We start from the raw sequence: 24,123 nt of genomic DNA, 5'->3' as shown, positions 1-24,123 counted from the left end.
TGAAATTCTCTGTCTCATGAAAGCAGCAAAGGCTGCCTCATTAAATGTAGAATAGATTTTTAAATAATAAGGAAGAGGCAGGTAAGTGGAGCCATCCACGGCCAGATCAGTCATGATCGCACTGAATGGGCCAAATGGCTTACTATTACCACATTCTTATTTTATGATAATGAACATGTATAATTATGACTGAATCCCAGACATCACACAATCAAGCACACTACAGATCACTGCATCAATCCCAGAGCTTGTCCGAGGAATTACAAGACTCAGCGTGGGAATAGGTTAGATGCTTAATTTGGTCAAATGTGGATTTACTTGTTGTAGGGTCTATGCATCCATGACAAAAGTCTGAAAGCAAGTCAGAGGAGGAAATAAAGCACAAAATAAAATGGACTAAATAGACAGATGCAGACACACACAAAATAGTTTGAAGATTAAATGAAAAATAACCTACTTTGTTTCTCGGTTGACTGTGGGCACTGGTTTGGTGGTTTTCACCTTGCTTTGCTCATCGTGTATTGCCTGAGCAATATCTGGCGAGGAGTAGGAACGTTTCAATTTGGGGACATCAGCATCTGTTCCTCTTTGTGATTTGGCTTTGTGAGTTGGAGGGGTTGCTGGTGGTGTGATGGACGGCGCCACTTCAGGTGGGTACATGTGAACAGAGTTGGTCGGTGAATGATAGTATCGGTAGGTCCCAGTCACCACATCAAGAAACTAACAAGGAACAGAGTGAAAGTGAAAATTTTATTTTGAATTTACTCTCACCATCAACAATATCAAAGGTGGAATCTGCAAACCTAATCTTTTCGAATGGAAGATAAAGACTATGCAAAAACAAAAACTAACCACAATCTGGTTATTTGTTTTACCAAAGCTTGATGTTCTACATTATAGAGAATTGAGAGTAGAAAGTTCTCTCGTGCGCATATAATGAATCCACAGATCTCTTCATTAGTTAGGAAGGCGCAACAGCGCCTGCACTTCCTAAGGAAGTTGAAGAGGCCCCTATCTTGACAATATTTTATAGGAGCATAATTGAGAGTCTTTTCTGCTGCATCACACTGTATGGAGCTGTGATGCATCAGCCAGGGTCAATATAATTAAAACAGCCAAGAAGACTCCCTTTCCTATATTGACAACATTCACAGAGAGTAAATAGGGCTCAAAGAATTACTGTGGATCCCTATCATCCATCACACAGTATTTTTGACCTTCTACCATTAAGCAAGAGGTACAGGAGCGTCAAAATCATCATTTCCCAGCTAGGAAATAGCTTCTTCCCACAGGCTGCTTGATTAATTAATGGTATCTTGTTACCTTGGGTCTCTAAACGAAACTGAGCAAATTACTCCATAATATTAATACACATTTATTTTATATTTTTAATGTATGTGATCATTGAGTTCTGTGTGAGAAATGCGTTATGTGTTTGTGTGTGTACCCTGTGGTCCGGAGAAATGCTGTTTTGTCTGGTTCTCTATGTTCAGTCAGATAATAAACGAACTTGATAAATAATTGGGAACCTTGCTCAAGACAGATTTCCTATAGAATTTACATACAACTTGGATTGGCAGATTTCTGGGCCCATCCAAAAAATTTAAGTTATTTCAAGTGAAAGTAGATCATCTTAACAAGCAGGTTTAAAAAGTCCCTGACAAATTACATATCAAGCCCTATCTCTACGGTGTTTATAAAAAGTCAAACTCCACAGTGTCCTAATGGGAACTGATATTGTGTTTTAAATTTTTAAATGAAGGATACTGCATGGTAACAGGCCCTTCTGGCCTACAAGTCCCACCGCCCCAATATACCCCTATGACCAATTAACCTACTAACCACATATGCATTTGGAACATGGGAGGACATTGGCGAAAATCTTCACAGACACAATGAAAAGATATAAGCTCCTATAGACAGTAGGGGATTTGAACCTGGGTTGCTGGCACTCTAAAAGGGTTGGGCTAATAGCTATTAATGTTAATGATACACATACTCTGGGAAAAATTCAGCAGAAGAAGGGAACCATCAAATATAATGCACCTTCTTTCCACCCCACCACCCCCCCTCCAATTTTTAAGGAAGAGAAGTAAACATCTACTGTACCTTCATCCACCCTGCTGGCAGACCTGGAACTGTCCGACCCATTTCTTCACTTCTTGCTCTGGTTAACCCATCTCTAGGTTCCTAGATTTAAAATAAACTTTGTAAAGGAAAATATTCTCAAATAAAGCTGTCTGTGAAAAAGAATTCATGGATGCACTGATGCTTTTTCTAGTGTGGGAAGGGATGAAGCAAACACAAACCAAGCTTTCAACAGTAACTGAAGTTGCGGTTAATTCCATAATTATTAGAATGTAGACAGACAATCCTTCAGATTCAGAATAATATCAAAGGAATTATATTCACTAGTCGGAGTTGAGACCAGTTTATGCAAATGCACTGTTTTTAATGAATTACTGATAGGTGTGTAAAAATGTTTCAACATAAAGCTTTATTTTTTGCTTTATAAACCATGGTCTGTGAATTACATAACACAGCAGAGGAAGCTTTAGCCAGTCATACACAGTCCTACATTCTCACCTGTTTGAAACTGCCAAATATTTCACCAACAATTAAATACAAAATTATCTGTATAACAATTTTCATGCAGAACATTCTATATTCCAATAATTTAGTGAAAATTCTGTCTAGATTTTGGTCAACCATCCAGTAAAAAGAGTTGTAAAGAACAATTTTTCCATTTATCCCAAAAGAAACATTTTTGAAAACTGGTCTTATTTGATCTCTTATCTCCAGGGAGAACAGCTAAAACATACTGAATTTAATTCTTCATATTAAAGAAAAATACATATTCTTTGAAAAAAAAAGAAGAAACACATTACTTGCAGGCATTAAAATGTCAAAGCAGAGCTTAGTGGGACATTGAGGAATGATATGACTAAAGAGATCTAACAAGACCAGGGCAGATTTCAACAGGAACTGCTTACATTTGTTCTTTCATTCTCTTTAATCACTGCTGTTTGCTGGCCTCCATTTTCCTGCTGGGCCTAAATGCAGAAATAGCTCATTACAAATCACCAACTTAACATTGGTTAAAGAATACACTGAACAGTCCTTCCTGTAATGGCTCAGTTTGAGTTAAAACCTTCAGGTTGGCAGTAACTTTGAAAAATCAGGAAATGTTGGATGTAAGTAAAATGTTGGATGTAGGTAAAGTTTAATCCAGTTATTCTGATTTCCCATTTTGAGATGGCATGAAGAGCATCCATTCATCACTGGTGATATTTACTATCCAACACTTAAAATTTTCCATTTCATTCCTCCCTAACTGAAGGACAACAGAAACAAGATTCCACAAAATATTTAAAACAATTTTATATTTCTTTCCCCCCACCAAACAAAAATCTGAACATTCACGTGGAACTAACTCCTTCACCTGCACACAGCTTTGGATCACTGAACACAATGAAACTTGGAGCGGAAAGGATTACATCTTGGGTTCAAAACAATCCAGATGCAGAAAACGAGATCAGTGGCTTCAGAGTGATGGTCACAGCCAGGCCTCCACATGCTCATAGGACCATTTCAGGCACTGTATCCTGTTCCTCATAGCTCTCTCTTCCCAACCTCTGTATGTAAGTAAGTTGGCCTGAACAGCCAAGATACAACCACTCTTTGGTTTAGCACAATCATGAAGTTCTCTCCAACGTGTCTTGTTCTTGTTCTATATTAACCTACCAAACACCATCCATCTCATCATGAAGCAAGGTTTCGTAAATAGATCAGCAGAAAAATGGACTACTATATCCATAAATATTACCCATTTTGAATTTAAGGCCGCCTGAAAATGGTACTAAACTGACTGACAAAACTTACTCAAACCTGCTATGGCTCAGCAACTGGACGCTGCTGCTTGGAACAGCAGTGCAGCAACTGGTCTCTGAACCTTGTTAATAACTCAAAGACAATGGGAGCAACTGGGAAAGGATACTGGTGCATAGATACTTGATGTGGCAATTTTTACACTGATTAGTGACTAGAAAACATGGCACCACACTATTTTGAACCAAGGACACAGATCTTTTACTCTACCATGCTTTCAAAGAGTTACAGAAAGTTACAGCACAAACAAGCCATTCAGTTCACAAGTATCTGCTGACTATCAACAACCAATTTATACTAATTCTAAACCAATCCTTTTTTATCCCCAATTCACTCCACATTCCGATCAATTCCCCTCAGATCCCACCATTCACCTGAAAACAAGAGAGAATATATAGTGGCCAAATTAAGCTGCCAATCCAGATGCCTTTGGGAGATGGGAGAAATCAAAACTCTAAGAAACCCATAAAAATCACATAAAAGGTGTAAACGCCAGACAGAATCGGAAGCAGGATTGAACCCACTGGCACTGTGGGGCATTGGGTCTATTAGCTGTACACTGTGTTACCCTTTTAACCTACACACTGCAATGGAATAATTGTTGGGCATGTCGAGTGAAGGGAATGTGTCTCAACAGCCTGCAAATTGGGAAGAAAATGAAAAAGAAGGATTCACCCAAAGGGCCCATGCTCTGGTGAAAGAAAGGACAAGCCAAACACTAGCTCCTTTTGCAATGGTACCAGGAATCAACTGGGAATTTACTGGGACAGGGTCCAGTGGAAGAGGAACATTGTCCGAACGCCAGCGTCAAATGATGTCATTTCACTCTGGGGATTAACCGCCTCTACCCCTACTTATACCCCCCCAACGTTTGCTGATAAATCCAGTGGAAGAGGGACAGCAGAAAGTCACCCTTTTCCAGTTGAAGGTAGAATACTCTGATCCCTGGGGATGAGTGTGTTCAAGTGGAAAAGCAATTAGTGTCCCAGTGGAAACGGCACAAAGGGCTTCCTATCCAATTAACTGGATGCCAGTGGAAAGGGGGCTACTACCTGCTGGAGGAACTCAGCAGGTCAAGTAGCATCAGTGGGAGAAAAGAAATGTTTAACACTTGGAGTCAAAATGCTTCAGCAGGACCTCATCAGTTTGGGCTTAAAATGTTGACCATTCTTACAATTTAGCAAGGTACAGATAGAAAGAATCCAGAATTTACAAGCAGACGAGTTAAGCCAGACCACACACCTATATTCAGTTTAAAATCAAAGATGCAACAAATTTAAATTCTCTTTGAATTGGGTATCTTTGTATGACCATGTAAAAGTGGACACCCTTAATTTTGGCCCCACCTGCTCAAATTCCCGATGCCCTGACCATCCAAATTTCCCACACCCCAACAGAAGACCTGCAGCCTGAAAGCAGACCATTGCCCCAACCAACCACCCACCTGAGCTCTTGATGTCCCAGCTGCCCAATAACCCTCACCCTGGCCACCCATCAACTGGAGCTAATGACAAGCAGACCCTCGCTGGCCGCCCATCCTAGCTCCTGACCATGGATCTTGGCCCTGACCGCTTGTCCATCCGAACGCCTCAACCTCATTCAAGCTCCCAACCGTGGATCCTCACTCCAGCCGCCACCCATCTGAACTCCCAACATCCCGGTCACCCTCCTATCCAAACTCCTGATGCCCTGGCCACTCAGTCCCAGCCATCAGAATTTCCTATGCCTTGAACAACACATGTACATACCAAGGTCAAAAGTTTGACCCATGTAAAAGTCAGCCCCCCTTTCTTGTCCCAAAAAGTGATCCACAAATTCGACAATAACACGAGTATATACAGTATTTTAGCATTTTCACTGCCATTTTAAAAACAGTTGAAGTACCTGCTTTTCCTTGCATGAGCTGCTGGCTTGTGGCTCAGGTATCGATTGTTCTGGCACATCTTTCTTCACATCCACTTGCTCTTTTATTAAATTTGCCATTTTGTCTTTTTCTTCCAGAGGCTTCTTTACTTGCCCAGTTAATCGTTTTCTTTCATTTTCCTCCTCCTGCTGTCCGTCTTGCAGTTCCCGTCTACTCTGTTCTTCAGTCTCGCTGCTCTGCCCATCTTGCTCTGCTTTCACTTTAAGCTCTTGTTCCTCCTCCTCAAGCTGCACTTTTTCCCTTTCTCTCTCTAATTGCTCCTTTTTTCTTCGCTCTTCCTGTTGCCCACGCTGTTCTTTTTCCTTTCTGGCCCTTTCACTAATCAGCGCTGCTTCAGCGTGGATCTGACTTATTTCTTCGTCGGTTAACTGGGTTTGTGGCTCCACAGCAGGCTTTGTTGAACGATCGGGTATCACTGGTCCATTGTGAACAGGTGGATCATCTGTACTCACAATGTCAGATTTGGAATGAGTCCTCTCTGGAAGTTTTAGTGTAGGTTTCTTAGTTCGATCAATCTATTCAAATACATAAAGAGTTGTCTTTATAAAACTTGCAAAGACAGTAACTTGACAAGATATTCTTGATATAGATTATCTAAAATATTCAACTTCTGTACTCCAGAATTGCCTAACCAGCTACTATCAAGGTACTAATCACAGGACTGAGATAACACCTAGAACTGTCAGCACATTTTCAATCTAGAGCTGTGCGATCATTGCAAAACCCACAACAATGGATCATTGCTCAAAAATTGGGACGGGAACATAAATAGCAATGGTCCACTGGCTCGCTGCTTGCTTCTTGAAGGCTGTCTGCACAAATGGTAGATGCGAGGAACAGAATAATATCTTTTGAATAGACTGGGGAAATGTTTGAGATTCAGGATTTTTTTTAAAATCCAGAAATCTAACTGTTTACACAGGGCCAATATCTATTTAAATAAACTCAATAGGATAGAATTCTACAATCTTCTGCACATATCAATTTCCAAATTATAAAGTTCATAAAATTAGCTAATTTTAATCATTTTGGAGATCAGTTCCCAGTCAGATCTGAGAGAGGAGAAACAGGATCGCGACTTCAAATGCAAGACTTTTTAAAGTTTAAGAAAGGAATTTATAATGGGGAAGGTCATATTTTGGTTTTGCCTTCTCGAAAGAAGTTACAAATAAAAAATTCATGGCCCCTAATAGTAAATACCCCAAAGTATTTGAGTAGCCCTATAAATAGTGGCTGCATTATATTCATTTTATAGCAACTTTTTTTAGACTAAACAATTACAATAGATTATGAACGTAACTCCCAGAATTCTATATTGGTTCGCCTACCGTCAATTATGGCAAAATGACTGTCCATTTTAAAATATGTAGAGCAAAGTTTTTGAAGATTCATTGGATTGGACAATGTTAACCTGAATTCATGAAAATGAAATTATGCTTGACAAATCTATTGGGAAGTTTTCTGAAGATGTAATTTGCAGAACAGACAGGGAAGAACTGGTAGTTATAGTCAATGTTCCCACTAATTTTTAGCACAAAAATCTTGGGTTGTGCAAAATTTTTTTCCTGTATCAAAAGTATCTGGACACTGAATGCTTGTGCAAATGTAAACTTGAAATTGTTTCAAGATCATTTTGGCACAGCTCATCATTCGTGGCTAATAAAACTGTATTGGCATGTTTTAATATAATCCGAGTATAATTGCATTCTATTAATTAATGCATTTAGTTTTACTCACACCAGCTGAAGAGACTAAATTTCACAAGGATGAACTCTGGCAGGTTTATTTTACTTAGAAAGAGATACAGCAAAAATATAATTTGGTCAGAACCATGTTTGAGGACAAGTATTAGACAACACATACCTGTGGAATGGTTTTCACTGCAATAGGTTTTCCAAAAGTTGATACTGGAACCTTCGGACCAGAGACACCATTAGGCACATTAACCATTTCAAGGCTGCCTTCTTTTTTTGTCCCTTCCAGCTCAGACAAGTTTCCATTAGAACTCCCTAAATCTTGGAATGCCTTCCCTTCATCCATGTCTTCAGAAGGTGGGTGAGGAGAAAAGGCTTCCTCCAAGGATGGATAATTAAAATTCACTATTATATAGAAAAAAAACAAGCACAGTATTTTGTTTCAAATTTAATTTACAATACATCAAAAATTAGCAGATTGCTTCTTTACATAGAAACCTACAGCACAGTGTAGGACCTTCAGCCAACAGTGTTGTGCCAACATAATAACCTACTCTACCAAATGCCTAAAATTTCCCTACTGCATAACCCTCAATTTTTCTGTTCCCTTAAAAGATGCTATTGTACCTGCCACTACCACTGCTGGCCCCATATTCTATGCACTCTACGTAAAGAAACAACCTCTTACATTCCTCCTGCATTTATTCATGAGCACCTTAAAAGTATGTCCCCTTGAGTTAGCCATTTCAGAGCTTGGGAAAACCCTCTGGACATCCACATGATCAACGCATTTCATACACCTCGATCAGGTCACCACTCGTTCTCCATCGCTGCAAGGACAAAAAAACCAAGTACACTCAAGCTATCCTCATAAGACACACTCTTCAATTCAGGTAACATCCTTGTAAATCTCCTCTATGTGCTCTCTGTTGCATCCACATCTTTCCTGCAGTGAGGTGACCAGAACGGAGCACGATGATCCAAGTGGGGTCTAACAAAGGTCTTGCGTAACTGTAGCATTACCTCATTGCTCTTGAACTCAATCCCACAGTTAATTAAGGCCAACATACTATACACTTTCCAAACAACACTATCGACCTGTGCAGCAGCCTTGAGTGACCTATGGACACAGACCCCAAGATCTCTCAGTTTGTCTACACTGCTCAGTCCTCCCATTAACACTGTAATCGGTCTTCAAATATGACGTATCAAAATCAACAAATTCACACTTTTCTGGGTTAAACTCCACCTGCACCTTCTCAACCCAGCTCTGCATCCTATGCCACTTTGTAATCTCTGGCAAATCCACACCACCACCCACTTTCATGTCATCTGCAAACTTACTATCCCATTTTTCCACTTCATCACAAGACCATATGACATAGCAGAAATAGGCTATTCAACCCATCATGCCTGCCCCGCCATTTCATCATGAGCTGATCTATTTTCCCACTCCGCCCCACTGCCCGGCCTTCTCCCCAGAAACTTTGACATCCTAGCTAATCAGAAACCTATCAATCTCTGCCTTAAATACACCCAATGATGGCTGCTGTAACTATCTGCTCTTGTGACTAACTGTCTTCGATAAGTCGAGGCAGAAACAAAATCAGTCTCAAATTTCTGATCAATATTCAATAACTCCCCCCTACAGGGAAAAACTGCAAAAGTCTTGCACTTCTTTACTCAGAGAGTGGTAGCCGTGTGGAATGAGCTTCCGGGAGAAATAGTGGCGGCGGAGTCAACTGTATTATTTAAGAAAAGGTTGGACAGGTCTATGGATGAGAAGATGGAGGGTTATGGGCATTGTGCAGGGAGGTGGGACTAGAAAGGGGTGTTTGGTTCGGTGCGGACTAGAAGGGCCTAATGGCCTGTTTCCGTGCTGTAATTGTTATGTTATGTTATGTTAACATCACTGTTTCAATGCACAGATGAGAAACCAAAGGGAAGCTGGAAGATCCTTGTTGGATATTTAGGATGTTATATAGTCAGGTTAATTTCAATGTCCTTGTTTATTCAGGAAGCAGAAGTACTTACAGGATACTTGGACAGTTGTCCAAGACTTCTCCTTTGGAGCAGTCACTTTGGAATTGGTGGTATACATTGGGTAGTAGAGAAGCCAGCTGTCATATCCTCCCTCCAAGACCATTGGTTCACTCTGAAGAATTACCTGGCTGTCCCACTTTGTAAGAAAAAGAAGAAAATTTAATATGTAGCAAGTAAGTGCAGCCAGCCCTTCCATCAGAGAGTGCTGCTGTTCCAAGTGTCAAAGATCATGGCCTACCTTCCAATTCTCTCATCTGAAAAAAGCAGAAATTACACTCTGTGATGCGGGCATACACTGTCTTTTGTTGACAGTAGGCTTAGGGAATCAAAATGGATTTGATACCATATGGGGAACTGGTAAACAGATAGTTAAATCTGAATGGGCCACTCTGACCATCCAGCAACCTGTTACTTAGTCATGTGCACAAAACAATTCTACACACTCCTATTGTAAGCAATTTCCAGACCTTATAAAGTGCATCTTTGAGGCTCTGAAGAACAGTCCCCCTCTTCACTTGGTTGATTGAACTGAACCAATCTAACAAAACAATGTAATCAACAGATTTCCGCTTCCTCCATATCTCCTTTGATTCTTCTGGTAGTTTCATCTCTATCTGGTTAACTGTGATGCTGCAGGAAAGAATTTTATAAATATTAATTTTCGGTGGGAAGATAGGAACCAAAACATCTTCATGAAAGAAAATAGCTTTAAAATTCCTTATCAAATGTTAAAATAACACCTGCTAACAATTCCAAATAGACTGAATTTTTACCCTGGATTGATGGCTTCCTCTGGCACACTAATACAGTGTGACGTGGTCACGTGTATGTGAGATTCCTGGTAATCCTTGAAGCTCCTTGCATCCATAATGATCACCTCAGTCTTTTCATCTTGCAACATTGCAAACAGTTTTTCGGCACTGATTGTGCCTGGAGGAGAACCTGCTTTAAAAAGACAGCAGAAAGAAATTAAACAACAATCCCATCAAACTAACAATGAGAGGGAAGGAAAAAATGTTGCAAAATTTTCACTCTGATTGGATTAACGTTCTCTGTTACACAGGAAATTATAGAATAAAGGTATTGTTTTCTCATTAAAAATAATATCCAATGAAAATAAATTCTGATTTTGCCATCTCACACCATTTCATCAGGCCCTCCTGCACAGAGTGCAGCCCTCGGGAATCAATATCAAATCCAACAATTTGTTTGCTTGATATGAATTAGCCATATCACTTCTTTTCACCGAGAGTGGTGAAATCTCTGAAAAGTTCTATCCAAGATGGTTGTGGAAGGTTATTATAGGGGTATTAAAGAGGAAGGAGACATCAAAAGATTGGGAGTATGGTGAGCTTCCACGGAAGAGTGGAAGCTCGAGGCAGATCAGTTATGATCAGATAGAAGGATGGGGCAGGCTTGAGGAATAAGTGGCCGACTCCTATGTTTTAATACTCTAAACCTTGATCTATTTATGGCCCACATATTAGCAGCTGCTTTCAACTCTTCCAAGTGGATCATTGCAAGCTGAGATTGGCCTGTACCTATTGATATCAGGACCTACTCAATGGACAATTTTTCCTCCACATGCCAAATATGAATACAAAGCTTTCTCAGGAAAGCGCTTGCTCATACCTCAAAAGACCACAAAAAAAAGTTCTGGAACCAGGTAGTGAATGTGCCACTGGTACATAGAATTGTACAGCACAGAAACAGACACTTCAGTGTCCTACGTTTCAGTCAAGATAAACTCAGCCTTTCTAATCTTCACTTATGACTATAACCTTCCATTCCAGGCAATGCTCTGGTGATCATCTTTTGCACTCTTTTTGTTGCTACCACGCCCTTTCTGTAGGGTGGTAAATGGAACTTTAGTTGCCCATTCAGAGCCAGCTCTTCAGCGCTTGACGTCCTGCTTTGCGGAAACTGCCAAAATGTTTGGCCTGGAAGTCAGCCTGAAGAAAACTGAGGTCCTCCATCAGCCAGCTCCCCACCATGACTACCAGCCCCCCCACATCTCCATCGGGCACACAAAACTCAAAACGGTCAACCAGTTTACCTATCTCGGCTGCACCATTTCATCAGATGCAAGGATCGACAATGAGATAGACAACAGACTCGCCAAGGCAAATAGCGCCTTTGGAAGACTACACAAAAGAGTCTGGAAAAACAACCAACTGAAAAACCTCACAAAGATAAGCGTATACAGAGCCGTTGTCATACCCACACTCCTGTTCGGCTCCGAATCATGGGTCCTCTACCGGCACCACCTACGGCTCCTAGAACGCTTCCACCAGCGTTGTCTCCGCTCCATCCTCAACATCCATTGGAGCGCTCACACCCCTAACGTCGAGGTACTCGAGATGGCAGAGGTCGACAGCATCGAGTCCACGCTGCTGAAGATCCAGCTGCGCTGGATGGGTCACGTCTCCAGAATGGAGGACCATCGCCTTCCCAAGATCGTATTATATGGCGAGCTCTCCACTGGCCACCGTGACAGAGGTGCACCAAAGAAAAGGTACAAGGACTGCCTAAAGAAATCTCTTGGTGCCTGCCACATTGACCACCGCCAGTGGGCTGATAACGCCTCAAACCGTGCATCTTGGCGCCTCACAGTTTGGCGGGCAGCAGCCTCCTTTGAAGAAGACCGCAGAGCCCACCTCACTGACAAAAGGCAAAGGAGGAAAAACCCAACACCCAACCCCAACCAACCAATTTTCCCTTGCAACCGCTGCAATCGTGTCTGCCTGTCCCGCATCGGACTGGTCAGCCACAAACGAGCCTGCAGCTGACGTGGACTTTTTACCCCCTCCATAAATCTTCGTCCGCGAAGCCAAGCCAAAGAAGAAATGGAACTGAACACAATGCCCCTATGTTTGGTATAAATGCAACATAACATCCCAACTTTTTTTTTACTCAATGATTTGATACATGAAGGCAAACATATAAAATACCCTACCCACTTGTGTCTTCATTTTCAGAGAGCTATGGATTTGCAAGGATTCTTTGTACATCAATGTTTACAATGTCCTATTGGAATTTGACTTCCTAAAGTGCATTACTTGTCCGAATTAAATTCCATCTGCCACCACTCTGCCCAATTTTCAGCTGTTCTATGTTCCATTGTATTCTTCATTATCTACGACTTCACCAATTTTTGTATCATCCACCAACTTGCTAATTGGACCACTGACATTCAAAGGTACCTGCTGCAATCATCCCTGCAGTCTACCACTTGTTACAGACAAGCACCCATCCAGCGCTATCCTCTGTCCTCTCACTAGCCAACTTTAATTACATTCAATTTAAGACATACAGAATGGTAACAGGCCCTTTTGGCCCACGTGTCTATGCTGTCCAATTACAACTCCAGTGCATTTTGAACAGTGGGAAGAAACCAGACCAACTGGAGGGAAACACAGACAGACACAGGGAGAATGAGCAAACTCCTTAAAGACAGTTCCAGATTCAAACCCCAGTCTCTGGTGATGTAACAGTGTTGTGCTACTTGTGCCACAAACATTAAGTTCTGTTTGCCTCTGAACCTCAGTGCATTAACCTTTTGGACTACCTACCATGCAGGACATTATCAAAAGCCTTACTGAAGTTCATATCAATTACTCTGCCACTCTGTCTTCATCAAGTATGTTTTTTATTTACCTCTTCAGAAAGATCAGATTTGTGAAAATAACCTCTGGAACATAAAACCATGCTGCTGTCTAGTGATTTACACACGAAGCTCTACAGGAAAAAAGCACACCTATTGAAGACACACCATTGACTTGTTTAGAATTAGGGGACACAGAGTGAGGGGAGGAATGAAGAGGGACTAGAGTTGACAATTAAAACTGCCACAGGCACATCAGGCTCAGTTAACTGTACTTCCTCAGCAGTAAATGATAGAAATCTCACCGATGTGTTCAGCACTTGATTCTTTAATGTCGGTTAACACACTGTCAGCCTAAAACAAATGAAACAGAGTTTTACAAACTCCTGCTTAAAACTTCTAAATATTTAGAACCTCTGAGCTGAGCCTCTTCATAGCCCTATTAACCAATTTTTAAAAAAATTTTTAAATTGCACAATTCAGAGTAAGAGAACCAATTGGACAGTTTCCTAATCCAATTTTTAAAAACTATTCTACGTGACAGCAATTATTGTGCACCCAAAACTGCAGGGTCTTCACCCAAAACATCCCTCCATCCTCACAGACGTTGCTTGACGTACTGAGTTCCGCCAGCAGTTTGCATTTCTCCAGATTCTAGCCTCTACAGTGTCTCATGACTCCGCAGAAAAAGGTTATATGTGTGGGAAAGAAGTGGAAGATGGAGTACAGTGTAGGAAAATGGTTAAGTATATAACTGAAGTTTAATTAGAAAATACAGCACAAATGGATCTATGAGTCCTGGTACCTGAAACATGGAAGGTTACCATGCAGAAATCAGAGACACTGATCTGACATTTTACATATGGTTCTCAGAAATGAAACCCTCAAATATCTTAAAAATAACAGCGAAGCTGTTGTAACTGCAACACTGATGCAGACCTGGGAGAGCAGGGAGCAGAGACACAGCACTGCTCTGCAGGGTCCTACTGCACAGTCCTGAGAGGTTACAGACTCTGGGAGAGTAGCAGACTGGCACACGGGCTGCAGGATGCTGGAGACTGGCTCATGGGAACCAGAATTTAAGAGGGCTCCGAGGGCAAGAAGGGCCTTGGGCAACAAAGGGTTCTGGATTGTATTGGAGATTTGGACCTGGAGCTTGGGTTGCCATTGGATTGAATGGGAGTCTGCGTGTTTGTAGAGGCTGTGGGCACGTTGCATGCAAATCCATGGATTCTCAGTGTCTCTGAAGAGACTCTTTTTTTGCTTCTCTTTCTCTTATTGTTAGGGGTGCCAGGCAATGCTCATGGTAACTTTGTTTGCTTTTCAGCATTAAAAGTTTAAATCTATCATGTATATTACATTTTTATGTATTATTACATGACAATAAAAGGACCCATGAATCTGAGCACTATCTGGAGGGAGCTATTTGGTCTACTCCTGCCTTATTGTTTTTTTTAATAAAACATTGTAACTAGATCATTTCTATTCAGGTTGTAACAAACCTTGAGGTTTCCTTTCTTAATGTCAACCTGGCCTGAAGACCCTCTGGTTGCTACTGTCAAACCGTTATCCTGTCCCTTGATTTTTGTTTCTTCTTGCCCTTTGCTTTTCTCTTCTTGCAGCCTATCATTCTCTTCAAGCTTTTTACGTACTTCAACTTCCTCGTATCTAACAGATTAAAGAGATCTTGGTCATTTTTAAAATCAATCAATTGGCTAAGCAATGTGCATTCATGCCTGTGGTGATCCAATGCAAAGTCTGATAGATAGCTGGACAATACTTGGTATCGAGGACCAGATTTCACTCCAAGAGATGTGGAAACAAGTATGTGCATGTGCCAGCAAAACATTGAAAATCATGCAACTCAAATGGAACTAATGTTGGGAAATAGTCATCACTCAGATTATGGGATATGAAGCATGAAGGATTTTAATAGTTCTTGTGTAACATGGCAGACAATACAAATCGACAGGGTAATACAGAATGAAAAAAAAGAACCACCGGTTCAAATCTAAAATTGCAAATTGCACCAACAGTTAACTGTTGGAAGAAAAATCACAAAACAAAATATGAACAATATAAATTGACTGGCAATAGGTTAATATCTGCATTATAAAAGCTAATGGTAAAAAATATGTTTGGGTAGTCAACCTGATTAGTTGATATGATAAACCCAACAGAACCACAACAGACCTTAACTTCAGGCTTTCTGAAAGTCTTTCTGCTTCTTCTATGGCTTTTCTGAAGCTTGTAGGGCCAAGTAACGAAACATAGTAGTCCTGCAATAAAAAAAAACCAAAAAGCTTTTTACTTATTCTGCAGTTTCTAAAGGTAAAATTCACAATCCTGAGCAATAATGTCTGCAGAGGCAATGGCACAAGGATTAACAATGGCACAAAGATTATACATTGATACAATAAAAGCTGTGAACACACTACAAATTAATTTGTGTCTGCAGGAAGAAGGCAGATCAATCCTTTCAATGTGACTTTTCATCTTGACCCACAAAGATTTTTGATGGATATTAACAACAATTGCAAAAATAGTTAATGCAAATGAAACTCTTGAGTCATAGAGTTATGGAACCATACAGCACAGAAATAGCCCCTTAGACCTAACTCTGAACAGTCTCCTATTTTTCCATCTCTTCCATTTACATCAGTCATCTGGAAGGACGATCATACAATGCCGTCTAAAGCATTGACCTTTTACTGATCTGATTAAACCTACTCTGAATGTTTAGCATTTTAACTATTTCTTTCAGATTGGTAGTCATTAACTTGCACTAAAAGAAGTTATCTGATACCAGCAACTGTGAAGCCTCATTGTTCAAGTTCCAAGCATTACTGTCTGGATCATTCTCCAGCAAGCAGTAATAACTGATTGAGGACATGAGCAGCAAGTCATTTGATTTCCACCTCACTTCTAAAAAAAAAATGTGCTGAATATGTTATTATTAAAGCCCAGCTTGAAAAAGCTCTGGAAACTAAATTATTTTGAAATTATTCCAAGAATTACATTAGCCTCATATTACATACGCATAAATTGTTCAGTACAATAGGTTTGCAGTTACTGTGAGACTCAGTATCAGGCATGTAATAACCCGAACCAGGTTTGGAACTTTTATCTCTGTAGTCCATTTAATGTAGTGAAATGTCCAAAGGAACTGGAGAGAAATATAAACTAGACAAACTTTTACACTGAGATAGAGGTATTCAGAAACAAAAGAAGCATTAATGCAAGGAAATTTTTAGTGAAAGAGACACGTTTCAAGGAAGAGGGCAAGAGTTGCAAAGCAAAGACCCTCAATAGCAGCTGAAAGCCTGGCCAAGGAGTGAGGAAATCAGTAATAAAAATATCTCAGTTTACAGGTATCTAAAAATTAGAGGAGCAGGACCATAAAGAAATAAAAAAACAAGAATGAGGATTTCAAAATTCAACCTGCAGCCAATGTAGTACAATACCTAAACCACTGTGTTACAGCAATTCAGTCTCACTTCTCTCCTTCTGTTTCCCAAGGGTTGTCTTGGGTAAGTGGTTGCACTGAGAACAATCAGCGTAAAAGCATAAATTAAAACAATCACTCAAGGATGATCTCCAACAATCAATGCATGAGTCTTGTTGCTTAAATGTCAATTTAACAATTAAGAACATACCTGCTCTAGAGAGAGCGCACCAAAGGTATACCAGAATAATTCCTGGGATATGGTGCTGAGATAAGACTAGATAAGTCTCTGCTCTTTTGGTGACATGATTGGAACAGACAAAATTCTTTGCAGGTTTAACAGGGTAAATCTGCAGGCTGCATCCCCCCACCCCCTCATGGGAAATGTAGAATTCGGCATCATGGTTCTGGAAATGAGAGGAAGACCACTTAGGACTGAAATAAGATTTTTTTCCCATTCACACGCCAAGGAATCTTGACTGCATTCAAAACCAATATGAAGTGAGATATCTGCCACGACGGTCATTAGCAAAATCAGACGGCAATGAGAAATTGTACAGGAGGGAGGTAAATCAGCTCGTTGAGTGGTGCCACAACAACAACCTTGCACTCGACGTTAGCAAAACCAAGGAGCTGACTGAGGTCCAGGAAGGGGAAATCAGAACACAAATTGGTCCTCATCGAGGGGTCAGCAGTGGAAAGGGTCGAGAGCTTCAAGTCCCTTGGTGTAAACATATCAGCATCTCTCCTGGGGCCTTCAATCACAAAGACTCGCCAGCAGCTTTGCTTACTAAGAAGTTTGAGAAGATTTGGTACGTCACAAAAGACTCTTGTAAATTTCTACAGGTGGTCTGTGGAGAGCATTCTGACTGGTTGCATTTCTGTCTGGTATGGAGGTGCCAATGCCCAAAGACAAGAAAAAATCTTGAGTGGTGAACTCGGCCAGTGCCATCACGGGCATCAGTCTCCACTCCATTGTCATAAAAAAGCAGCCTCTATTCTCAAGGACCCTCACCATCCAGGCCATGCCGCCTTCACTCTACTACCTTTAGGAAGGACGTACAGGAGCCCGAGGATGAACACCCAGCTTCTTCCCCTCTGCCAGCAGATTTCTGAATGGACCAGGAAGCATAGACACTACCTAACTTCCTCCTATTTTTCCACTAATTTTTTTTTTAATGTAATTTTATAGCGATATTAACACTATAACGCTGCCACAAAGCAATGAATTTCATGATGTTCTTGTCAATGAATTGATTCGGAATTAAAAAGTTTTGAGAGGCCCACAGCCAACTCTTGCTTCTATTTCTTCCTATTTAGTCATTTTTATTCTCTAATTAAATCACAGAATGCAGTGCAGCAAAACCTCATGGACCCCTTCCTAGGCAATAAAGCCAATTCTCGAAGAGATCTCACTCAGCTCCAATAATTCAGTGAGTTAACTCTAAAATTAATGAGAAGTGCTGTGTTTATAAAGAAGAAAAAAAATGGATTTAGTTAAACATGTCCTCGCTCTAGTGTTGGAATGTCGGTGTTTTTTTTTGGAAGATAGGTTAACCCAATACTGTGCCATGGGCACCATTTTGAAGACAGCTGAGGAAATCCCCTGAGGGTTTTGATGGTAGTATTCATTGCATAAATTAACTGCCGCTTTTCCTAAATTACAACTCTGATTCGTTTCAATCTGAACCACACTGGTAATAAAACCTTTTAGGACATCCCAAAGTCAGAAAATTACAATTCTCCTGAACATTACCAATGGCAAAAGCCAAATGGCATTGCATGAAACAGCTCAGCCATGTACCTGTTGATTTTTAAAATCGTTCCTTTTCCGAATTAGATGATATACAGTTAAATACTTCATGTAAAGAACATAAGCTTTTTCTTCATCTCTTTCCAACCTACTTTCTTCTGCAGCCTTGAAAATTTTACAGGCACTCGCAACAATACTAGAAAACAAAGAAAACAGTGATTTAGAAAGACAACATTACTGTCTGCCAGTGGTAAATTCTCCCTTGTCGAGTTACTGTTCAAAGGTATTCTTGGCTGAAATGATAGGACATTTTGTAATGTGTTACAGTATGCAAAGAAAATTCATCCCTGGGATGGCCATATAAATAAATTTTAACAGCTTGCCAAATGACAGAGGACAACCCATGACTGAAAAAAGTACATGAGAAATAGGAGCAGGAGTCGGCCATTCAATGAGATATTGGCTCATCTCCACTGACCTGCCTTTTCCCCACATCCCTTAATTTGCTTACTATCTAAAAATCTTTCCAGCCATGTCTTAAAGTCGCCTCCACTGCTTCAATGGGCAGTGAATTCTACAGTTTCACCACCCTCTTTGAAAAGCAGTTCCGCCTCATCTCCGTCCTAAATCTACTACCCTGAATTTTGAAACTATCTCCTCTAGTCTGGTCTCCCCACCAATGGAAACAACTTATCTACCTATATCTTATCTATGCCTTTCACAATTTTATATTTTTCTAAAAGACCCCCTCTCATTCTTCTAAATTTCAGTGAATACAGTCCCAGATAACTCAATCTCTCCTTTTCTTCTCTGGAATCAACCTGGTGAACCTCCTCTGCACTGCCTTCAAAGCCCGTACATCCTTCTTCAAAAAAAAAGACCAGAACTGCACACAGTATTCCAGGTGAAGCCTCACCAGTACCTCGTACATTTGGAGCATTACACATCCCTGTTGATAAATTCAATCCCTCCAGCAATGAAGGCCAACATTTCATTTGCCACTTGATAGTCTGCTGCAACTGTAAACCTTTTGCGATGCATGCACAAGTACTCCTTGGTCCTTCTGCAAGGCAGCATCCTGCAATTGCTTGCCATTTAAATAGTATTCTGATATTCCATTTTTCCTTATAAAGTGGACCATGGCCCACTGGTTGAGAACCACTAGACCCACCAATGTGGTTGACTATTACATATTATCTGAAATAGGTAGCAAGTCTCTCAATTTAATGGACAATCAGGGATGTGCAATAAATGCTGGACTTTCCAGTAAGACCCAGATCATTAAATATTCACATAAAACCCAATGTTTAATGTGGCACAAATACTGAAAGAAACCATTCTTCATTCTGCTACTATCAGGAAGGAGATACAGGAACCTAAGACCAGTACTCGGTGGCACAGGGACAGCTTCTTCCCCGCTGCCATCAGATTCCTGAATAATCAATGAACCAAAGACACTGCCTTACTTTTCGTGCACTACCATTTTTATTAGTGCTGTAAGATAGTTTATAATATGAATGTTTGCCCTATAATGTTGCCGCAAATCACTGAATTTCGGGACTTGTTCATGACAATAAATTCTGGTTCGTTCAACCCTCCATCACTCTTTGAAATAGTTCAGAAATCAACCTTAATGCTTCACAGGCTGTTTCATGTATATAGCCAGCCACTCCAAGATAACAAATCAATTTGATTTTAAAACTTCAATTAGGTTCCCTTTAAGTTTTCTGAGATTTAAATTTTAAAATGCAAGTTCAATTAAAAAAAAATTAGACATACAGCACAGTAACAGGCCCTTTCAGCCCACGAGCCCTTGCCATCTAATTACACCCGAATGACCTACAACCTCTGGTACATTTTGAAGGATCAGAGGAAACCCACGCAGACACGGAGAGAATGAACAAATTCCTTAGAAAACGTTGGATTTGAACCCCAGTCCCCATTGCTGGTGCTTAACAACCGTGCTGCTCTTGACAGCGGGGGAGAAAAACCATTTTCATACGATGGACATTTCTTACTTTTTAGTGCTTTTCTTTTCCAGTTTCACTTCCGCCTTCTTATTGAGATCAGCCAAGCAGGTAGACAGGTACAATTTCTTCACATCACTTGCAACTGCAGGCATTTTGAAAAATCTCTGACCCTCAACTGTTTGGGGCAGAAGTGATCCTTTCTACCTTTACCTTCAACAGCAGCTGACATGCACATAATTTGCCTGCAGAAAAATTACAAAAAAATCTCAGGTATGTGAAGTTAATGGTTTTGACAATTCATATAAACAGTCAGCCTTGAAGAAAATAATATTCCTGTTAAGATATGTCTCATAGACAGCCAAACAAAGAGGCCACATCACACGATATGTTTCACTAGCAATCTAACATCCACATTGGTATTCAGATTGGAGTTCCTGTTTCATGCTTTCTCCCCAACCCTTCCTTGTTGGCTTTTGAAGAGTTTTCACGATTAAATCGTATGGTCCAGAAACTTGGCACATGATGACTTGGGAAGGACAAATATCCCCATAATCACAAGCCACTTATGGTCGTTGCAAATAGGACTCATTTTCTTCTCTCCTACTGCCATCCTCAACATTCATTGGAGCGCTTTCATCCCTAATGTCGAAGTACTCGAGATGGCAGAGGTCGACAGCATCGAGTCCACGCTGCTGAAGATCCAGCTGCACGTCTCCAGAATGGAGGACCATCGCCTTCCCAAGATCGTGTTATATGGCGAGCTCTCCACTGGCCACCGTGACAGAGGTGCACCAAAGAAGAGGTACAAGGACTGCCTAAAGAAATCTCTTGGTGCCTGCCCCATCGACCACCGCCAGTGGGCTGATCTCGCCTCAAACCGTGCATCTTGGCGCCTCACAGTTCGGCGGGCAGCAACCTCCTTTGAAGAAGACCGCAGAGCCCACCTCACTGACAAAAGGCAAAGGAGGAAAAACCCAACCCACCAATTTTCCCCTGCAACCGTGTCTGCCTGTCCCGCATCGGACTTGTCAGCCACAAACAAGCCTGCAGTTGATGTGGACATTTACCCCCTCCATAAATCTTCGTCCGCGAAGCCAAGCCAAAGAAGAAGAACTGCTGATATAAGGGAGAGAGAGGGGAAGAAAAAGCAACTATGAATCAGGACAACATTGCTGCTCCAAAGGTTTAATAGGCGAGTAAAGACCTTTACTCTCTCTCAATTTCTTCAAGGAAATGACTAAACTGCTCAATTCTCCCTATCAAGGCTGACAGCTCGTTTTTGTCGGCAACCTTAATCCCAGGAACAAAGTTTTGGCTATAACTTCCTCAACTGAAACTTTTTCATCCCGTTTTGTGTTACTTCCTCCGAGGGTTCCAGCAAGACTTCCCCCACTGACCACGCTCGCAGCAGGCGACCACAAGGCCCTGGTCGTCGGCCTTCCGCTGCCTCACTCCAAGCCAGGCCCCCGCTGCCTGCCCCGAGCCGGGAATCGGGGGCTGGGAGTGCAACGGTGAAGCCCCGGATTCGGGATCGATCCAGGCCGCGGATTCGGGCGGTGTGGGTGGGGGGGGGGGGAGAATGCAGCTTCCCGGGCCGTGCGGAGGGCCCCAGCCTCCGATTCGGAGTCCAAGCTCAGCCTTAGATCCCGACTGGGATTCCGGTTACTGTCCTGTAACTCGCAATCAATCCCCCTCCAAACGCTTTACCGGGCGACGCAGCACCTTCCGCTCCCTGTCGCTCCACGGCCGCATAACTTTACCAGTGCGCCTGCGCGATCGCCATGCCGCTCCAGGCCCTGCCTGTCAATCAGCCGGCCTGGCCCCGCCTCCAGCACCAGGCAACTGCGCTTGGCCGGGGATGGAGAAAGGCTCTATTGCCCCCTCTGGAGGGAGGCTGAAATAGCCGATCCGAATCAGTTCAGTGTAAGGGGGCTGAGGACCATACCAGGTGACACTACCAAAGTGAACGTCTATCAAATTTTTGTGCAGTGTTTTAGGAGAAATGTATTATTTTCCACCAGCGTTGTCTCCGCTCCATCCTCAACATCCATTGGAGCGCTTTCATCCCTAACGTCGAAGTACTCGAGATGGCAGAGGTCGACAGCATCGAGTCCACGCTGCTGAAGATCCAGCTGCGCTGGGTGGGTCACGTCTCCAGAATGGAGGACCACCGACTTCCCAAGATCGTGTTATATGGCGAGCTCTCCACTGGCCACCGTGACAGAGGTGCACCAAAGAAGAGGTACAAGGACTGCCTAAAGAAATCTCTTGGTGCCTGCCACATTGACCACCGCCAGTGGGCTGATCTCGCCTCAAACCGTGCATCTTGACGCCTCACAGTTCGGCGGGCAGCAACCTCCTTTGAAGAAGACCGCAGAGCCCACCTCACTGACATAAGGCAAAGGAGGAAAAACCCAACACCCAACCCCAACCAACCAATTTTCCCCTGCAGCCGCTGCAACCGTGTCTGCCTGTCCCGCATCGGACTTGTCAGCCACAAACGAGCCTGCAGCTGACGTGGACTTTTACCCCCTCCATAAATCTTCGTCCGCGAAGCCAAGCCAAAGAAGAAGAAGATTATTTTTTTAATAAAAATATCCACGTTGTTAGTTAAAAGAACAAAAAATTGTTAGCTAGGCTTACATGTGCCAATATACCTACAAGGCTAAAACTCTATTGTAGCGGCTGTGTAGCAGGCCGCTATCACGAACCGTTGCTGGCACGGTTCTGCGGGTAGCGTAACAACTAAACCAACAGGTGAATACTCACCTCACGGAGTGGTACTGCGTGCTGGAGAACAGTGCGTTGTCCTGCTGAGTATCCTGCCGGAAGGCGCGGGGCACTCACAAGGATCAATTTAAACCGGCCGGTCCCGTGGATCGGGAGCACTCCAGCAGTAATGCCCCGTGGAGCCCGGGACATGCGGGGTATAAAAGATTGTAAAACCTGAATAAAGTTAGTCTTGAGTTGACTAATCTGGCGTGTGTGTGCATTACTTTATTAGTGCTACTCTATGCTAATTTACTTTTTGGACCTTCTAATGTACTCAGGTCAGAGCTGTCATTATTACCCAATTACAATGATGCTTCGAATCACATGGTTTCGTCTGCATGCGCCACAAGCAAGCGCTGTTGTTTTTGTTGCTGCTGGTGTTTTTATAGTCACTGCTTTTGTCAAATTTTCAGGTGTTTTAGCCACAATATTGTAGTAATTAGTATTTGTAAATCATTTTTATTTAAATTCTATTGTTTTCTTACCGAATTTTCACTTTAATCACATGAAACAATGTAAATACATTTAGGCTGTGTGTATATTGTAATTTAAAGGTGTGATTTTAATTTTGCTAGTGTTTATCTCACTACTATTGCCATTACATTCAGTGAAATACGGGAATTACGATTAACATCAGCACAAATACACATTACTAAGGATTCTGTATGGTCTGGCATGGGAGGAGGTCCATGGAGGGGAGGGGAGGGGGGGGTGTGGTGACCCCAACTCTAGTGACACTACTAGTGTGCATCTCAGGTAATGAGAATAATCTCATGAGCATCATTAAAGTCATGTGTTCAGAAGTCAAGACAAATTTTTTGGACTGGAGAATCAAGAGAACACGAACCAGCCCTCATCGAGAAGGTCAGCAGAGGAGAGGGTCAAGAACTTCAAATTCCTGGGTGTCATTATCTCAGAGGATCTGTCCTGGAGGTTCCATGTTGATGGAATCACAAAGAAGGCCCACCAGTGGCTATACTTTGAGGAGTTTCAGGAGATTCAGTATGTAATCGAAGACTCTCGAAAACTT

General features: G+C 41.8%; 2 protein-coding genes across 11 annotated transcripts in view; both read right to left on the bottom strand.

The window, feature by feature from the left end:
• LOC138749666 (AP-3 complex subunit sigma-2) overlaps positions 1 to 18,059 on the bottom strand; it is a 356,312-nt gene extending 338,253 nt beyond the window's left edge. Inside the window, exon 1 of the mRNA XM_069911383.1 lies at positions 18,056 to 18,059. The gene's annotated coding sequence lies outside the window, so the exon portion shown is untranslated. The remainder of the gene's footprint in view (positions 1 to 18,055) is intronic.
• Positions 1 to 24,123, bottom strand: part of usp8 (ubiquitin specific peptidase 8) — a 59,085-nt gene that overhangs the window by 29,590 nt on the left and 5,372 nt on the right. For 4 of the 10 annotated variants that reach the window (XR_011348809.1, XM_069911348.1, XM_069911350.1 and 1 more), the window contains exons 1-14: positions 22,029 to 22,115; positions 20,370 to 20,563; positions 18,403 to 18,547; positions 15,347 to 15,432; positions 14,656 to 14,821; positions 13,459 to 13,507; positions 10,323 to 10,494; positions 10,017 to 10,179; positions 9,541 to 9,685; positions 7,676 to 7,911; positions 5,773 to 6,327; positions 2,994 to 3,053; positions 2,110 to 2,190; positions 458 to 720 (exon numbers count right to left, since the gene is read on the bottom strand). Coding sequence is in view for 4 of the 10 variants with exons in the window: in XM_069911348.1 (XP_069767449.1) it covers positions 458 to 720; positions 2,110 to 2,190; positions 2,994 to 3,053; positions 5,773 to 6,327; positions 7,676 to 7,911; positions 9,541 to 9,685; positions 10,017 to 10,179; positions 10,323 to 10,494; positions 13,459 to 13,507; positions 14,656 to 14,821; positions 15,347 to 15,432; positions 18,403 to 18,547; positions 20,370 to 20,473 (2,225 nt within the window). In the remaining 6 variants the exon portion in view is untranslated. Of the gene's footprint in view, positions 1 to 457; positions 721 to 2,109; positions 2,191 to 2,993; positions 3,054 to 5,772; positions 6,328 to 7,675; positions 7,912 to 9,540; positions 9,686 to 10,016; positions 10,180 to 10,322; positions 10,495 to 13,458; positions 13,508 to 14,655; positions 14,822 to 15,346; positions 15,433 to 18,402; positions 18,548 to 20,369; positions 20,564 to 21,718; positions 21,992 to 22,028; positions 22,116 to 24,123 lie in introns of those variants that run through there. The other 6 variants (XR_011348813.1, XM_069911351.1, XR_011348812.1 and 3 more) reach the window with 5 other exon arrangements.

The sequence above is a fragment of the Narcine bancroftii genome, chromosome 14 (assembly GCF_036971445.1).
Source record: "Narcine bancroftii isolate sNarBan1 chromosome 14, sNarBan1.hap1, whole genome shotgun sequence".
Classification (NCBI taxonomy): Eukaryota; Metazoa; Chordata; class Chondrichthyes; order Torpediniformes; family Narcinidae; genus Narcine; species Narcine bancroftii.
Note: the sequence above shows the minus strand (reverse complement) of the source record. Positions and strands in the feature narration are given on the sequence as shown.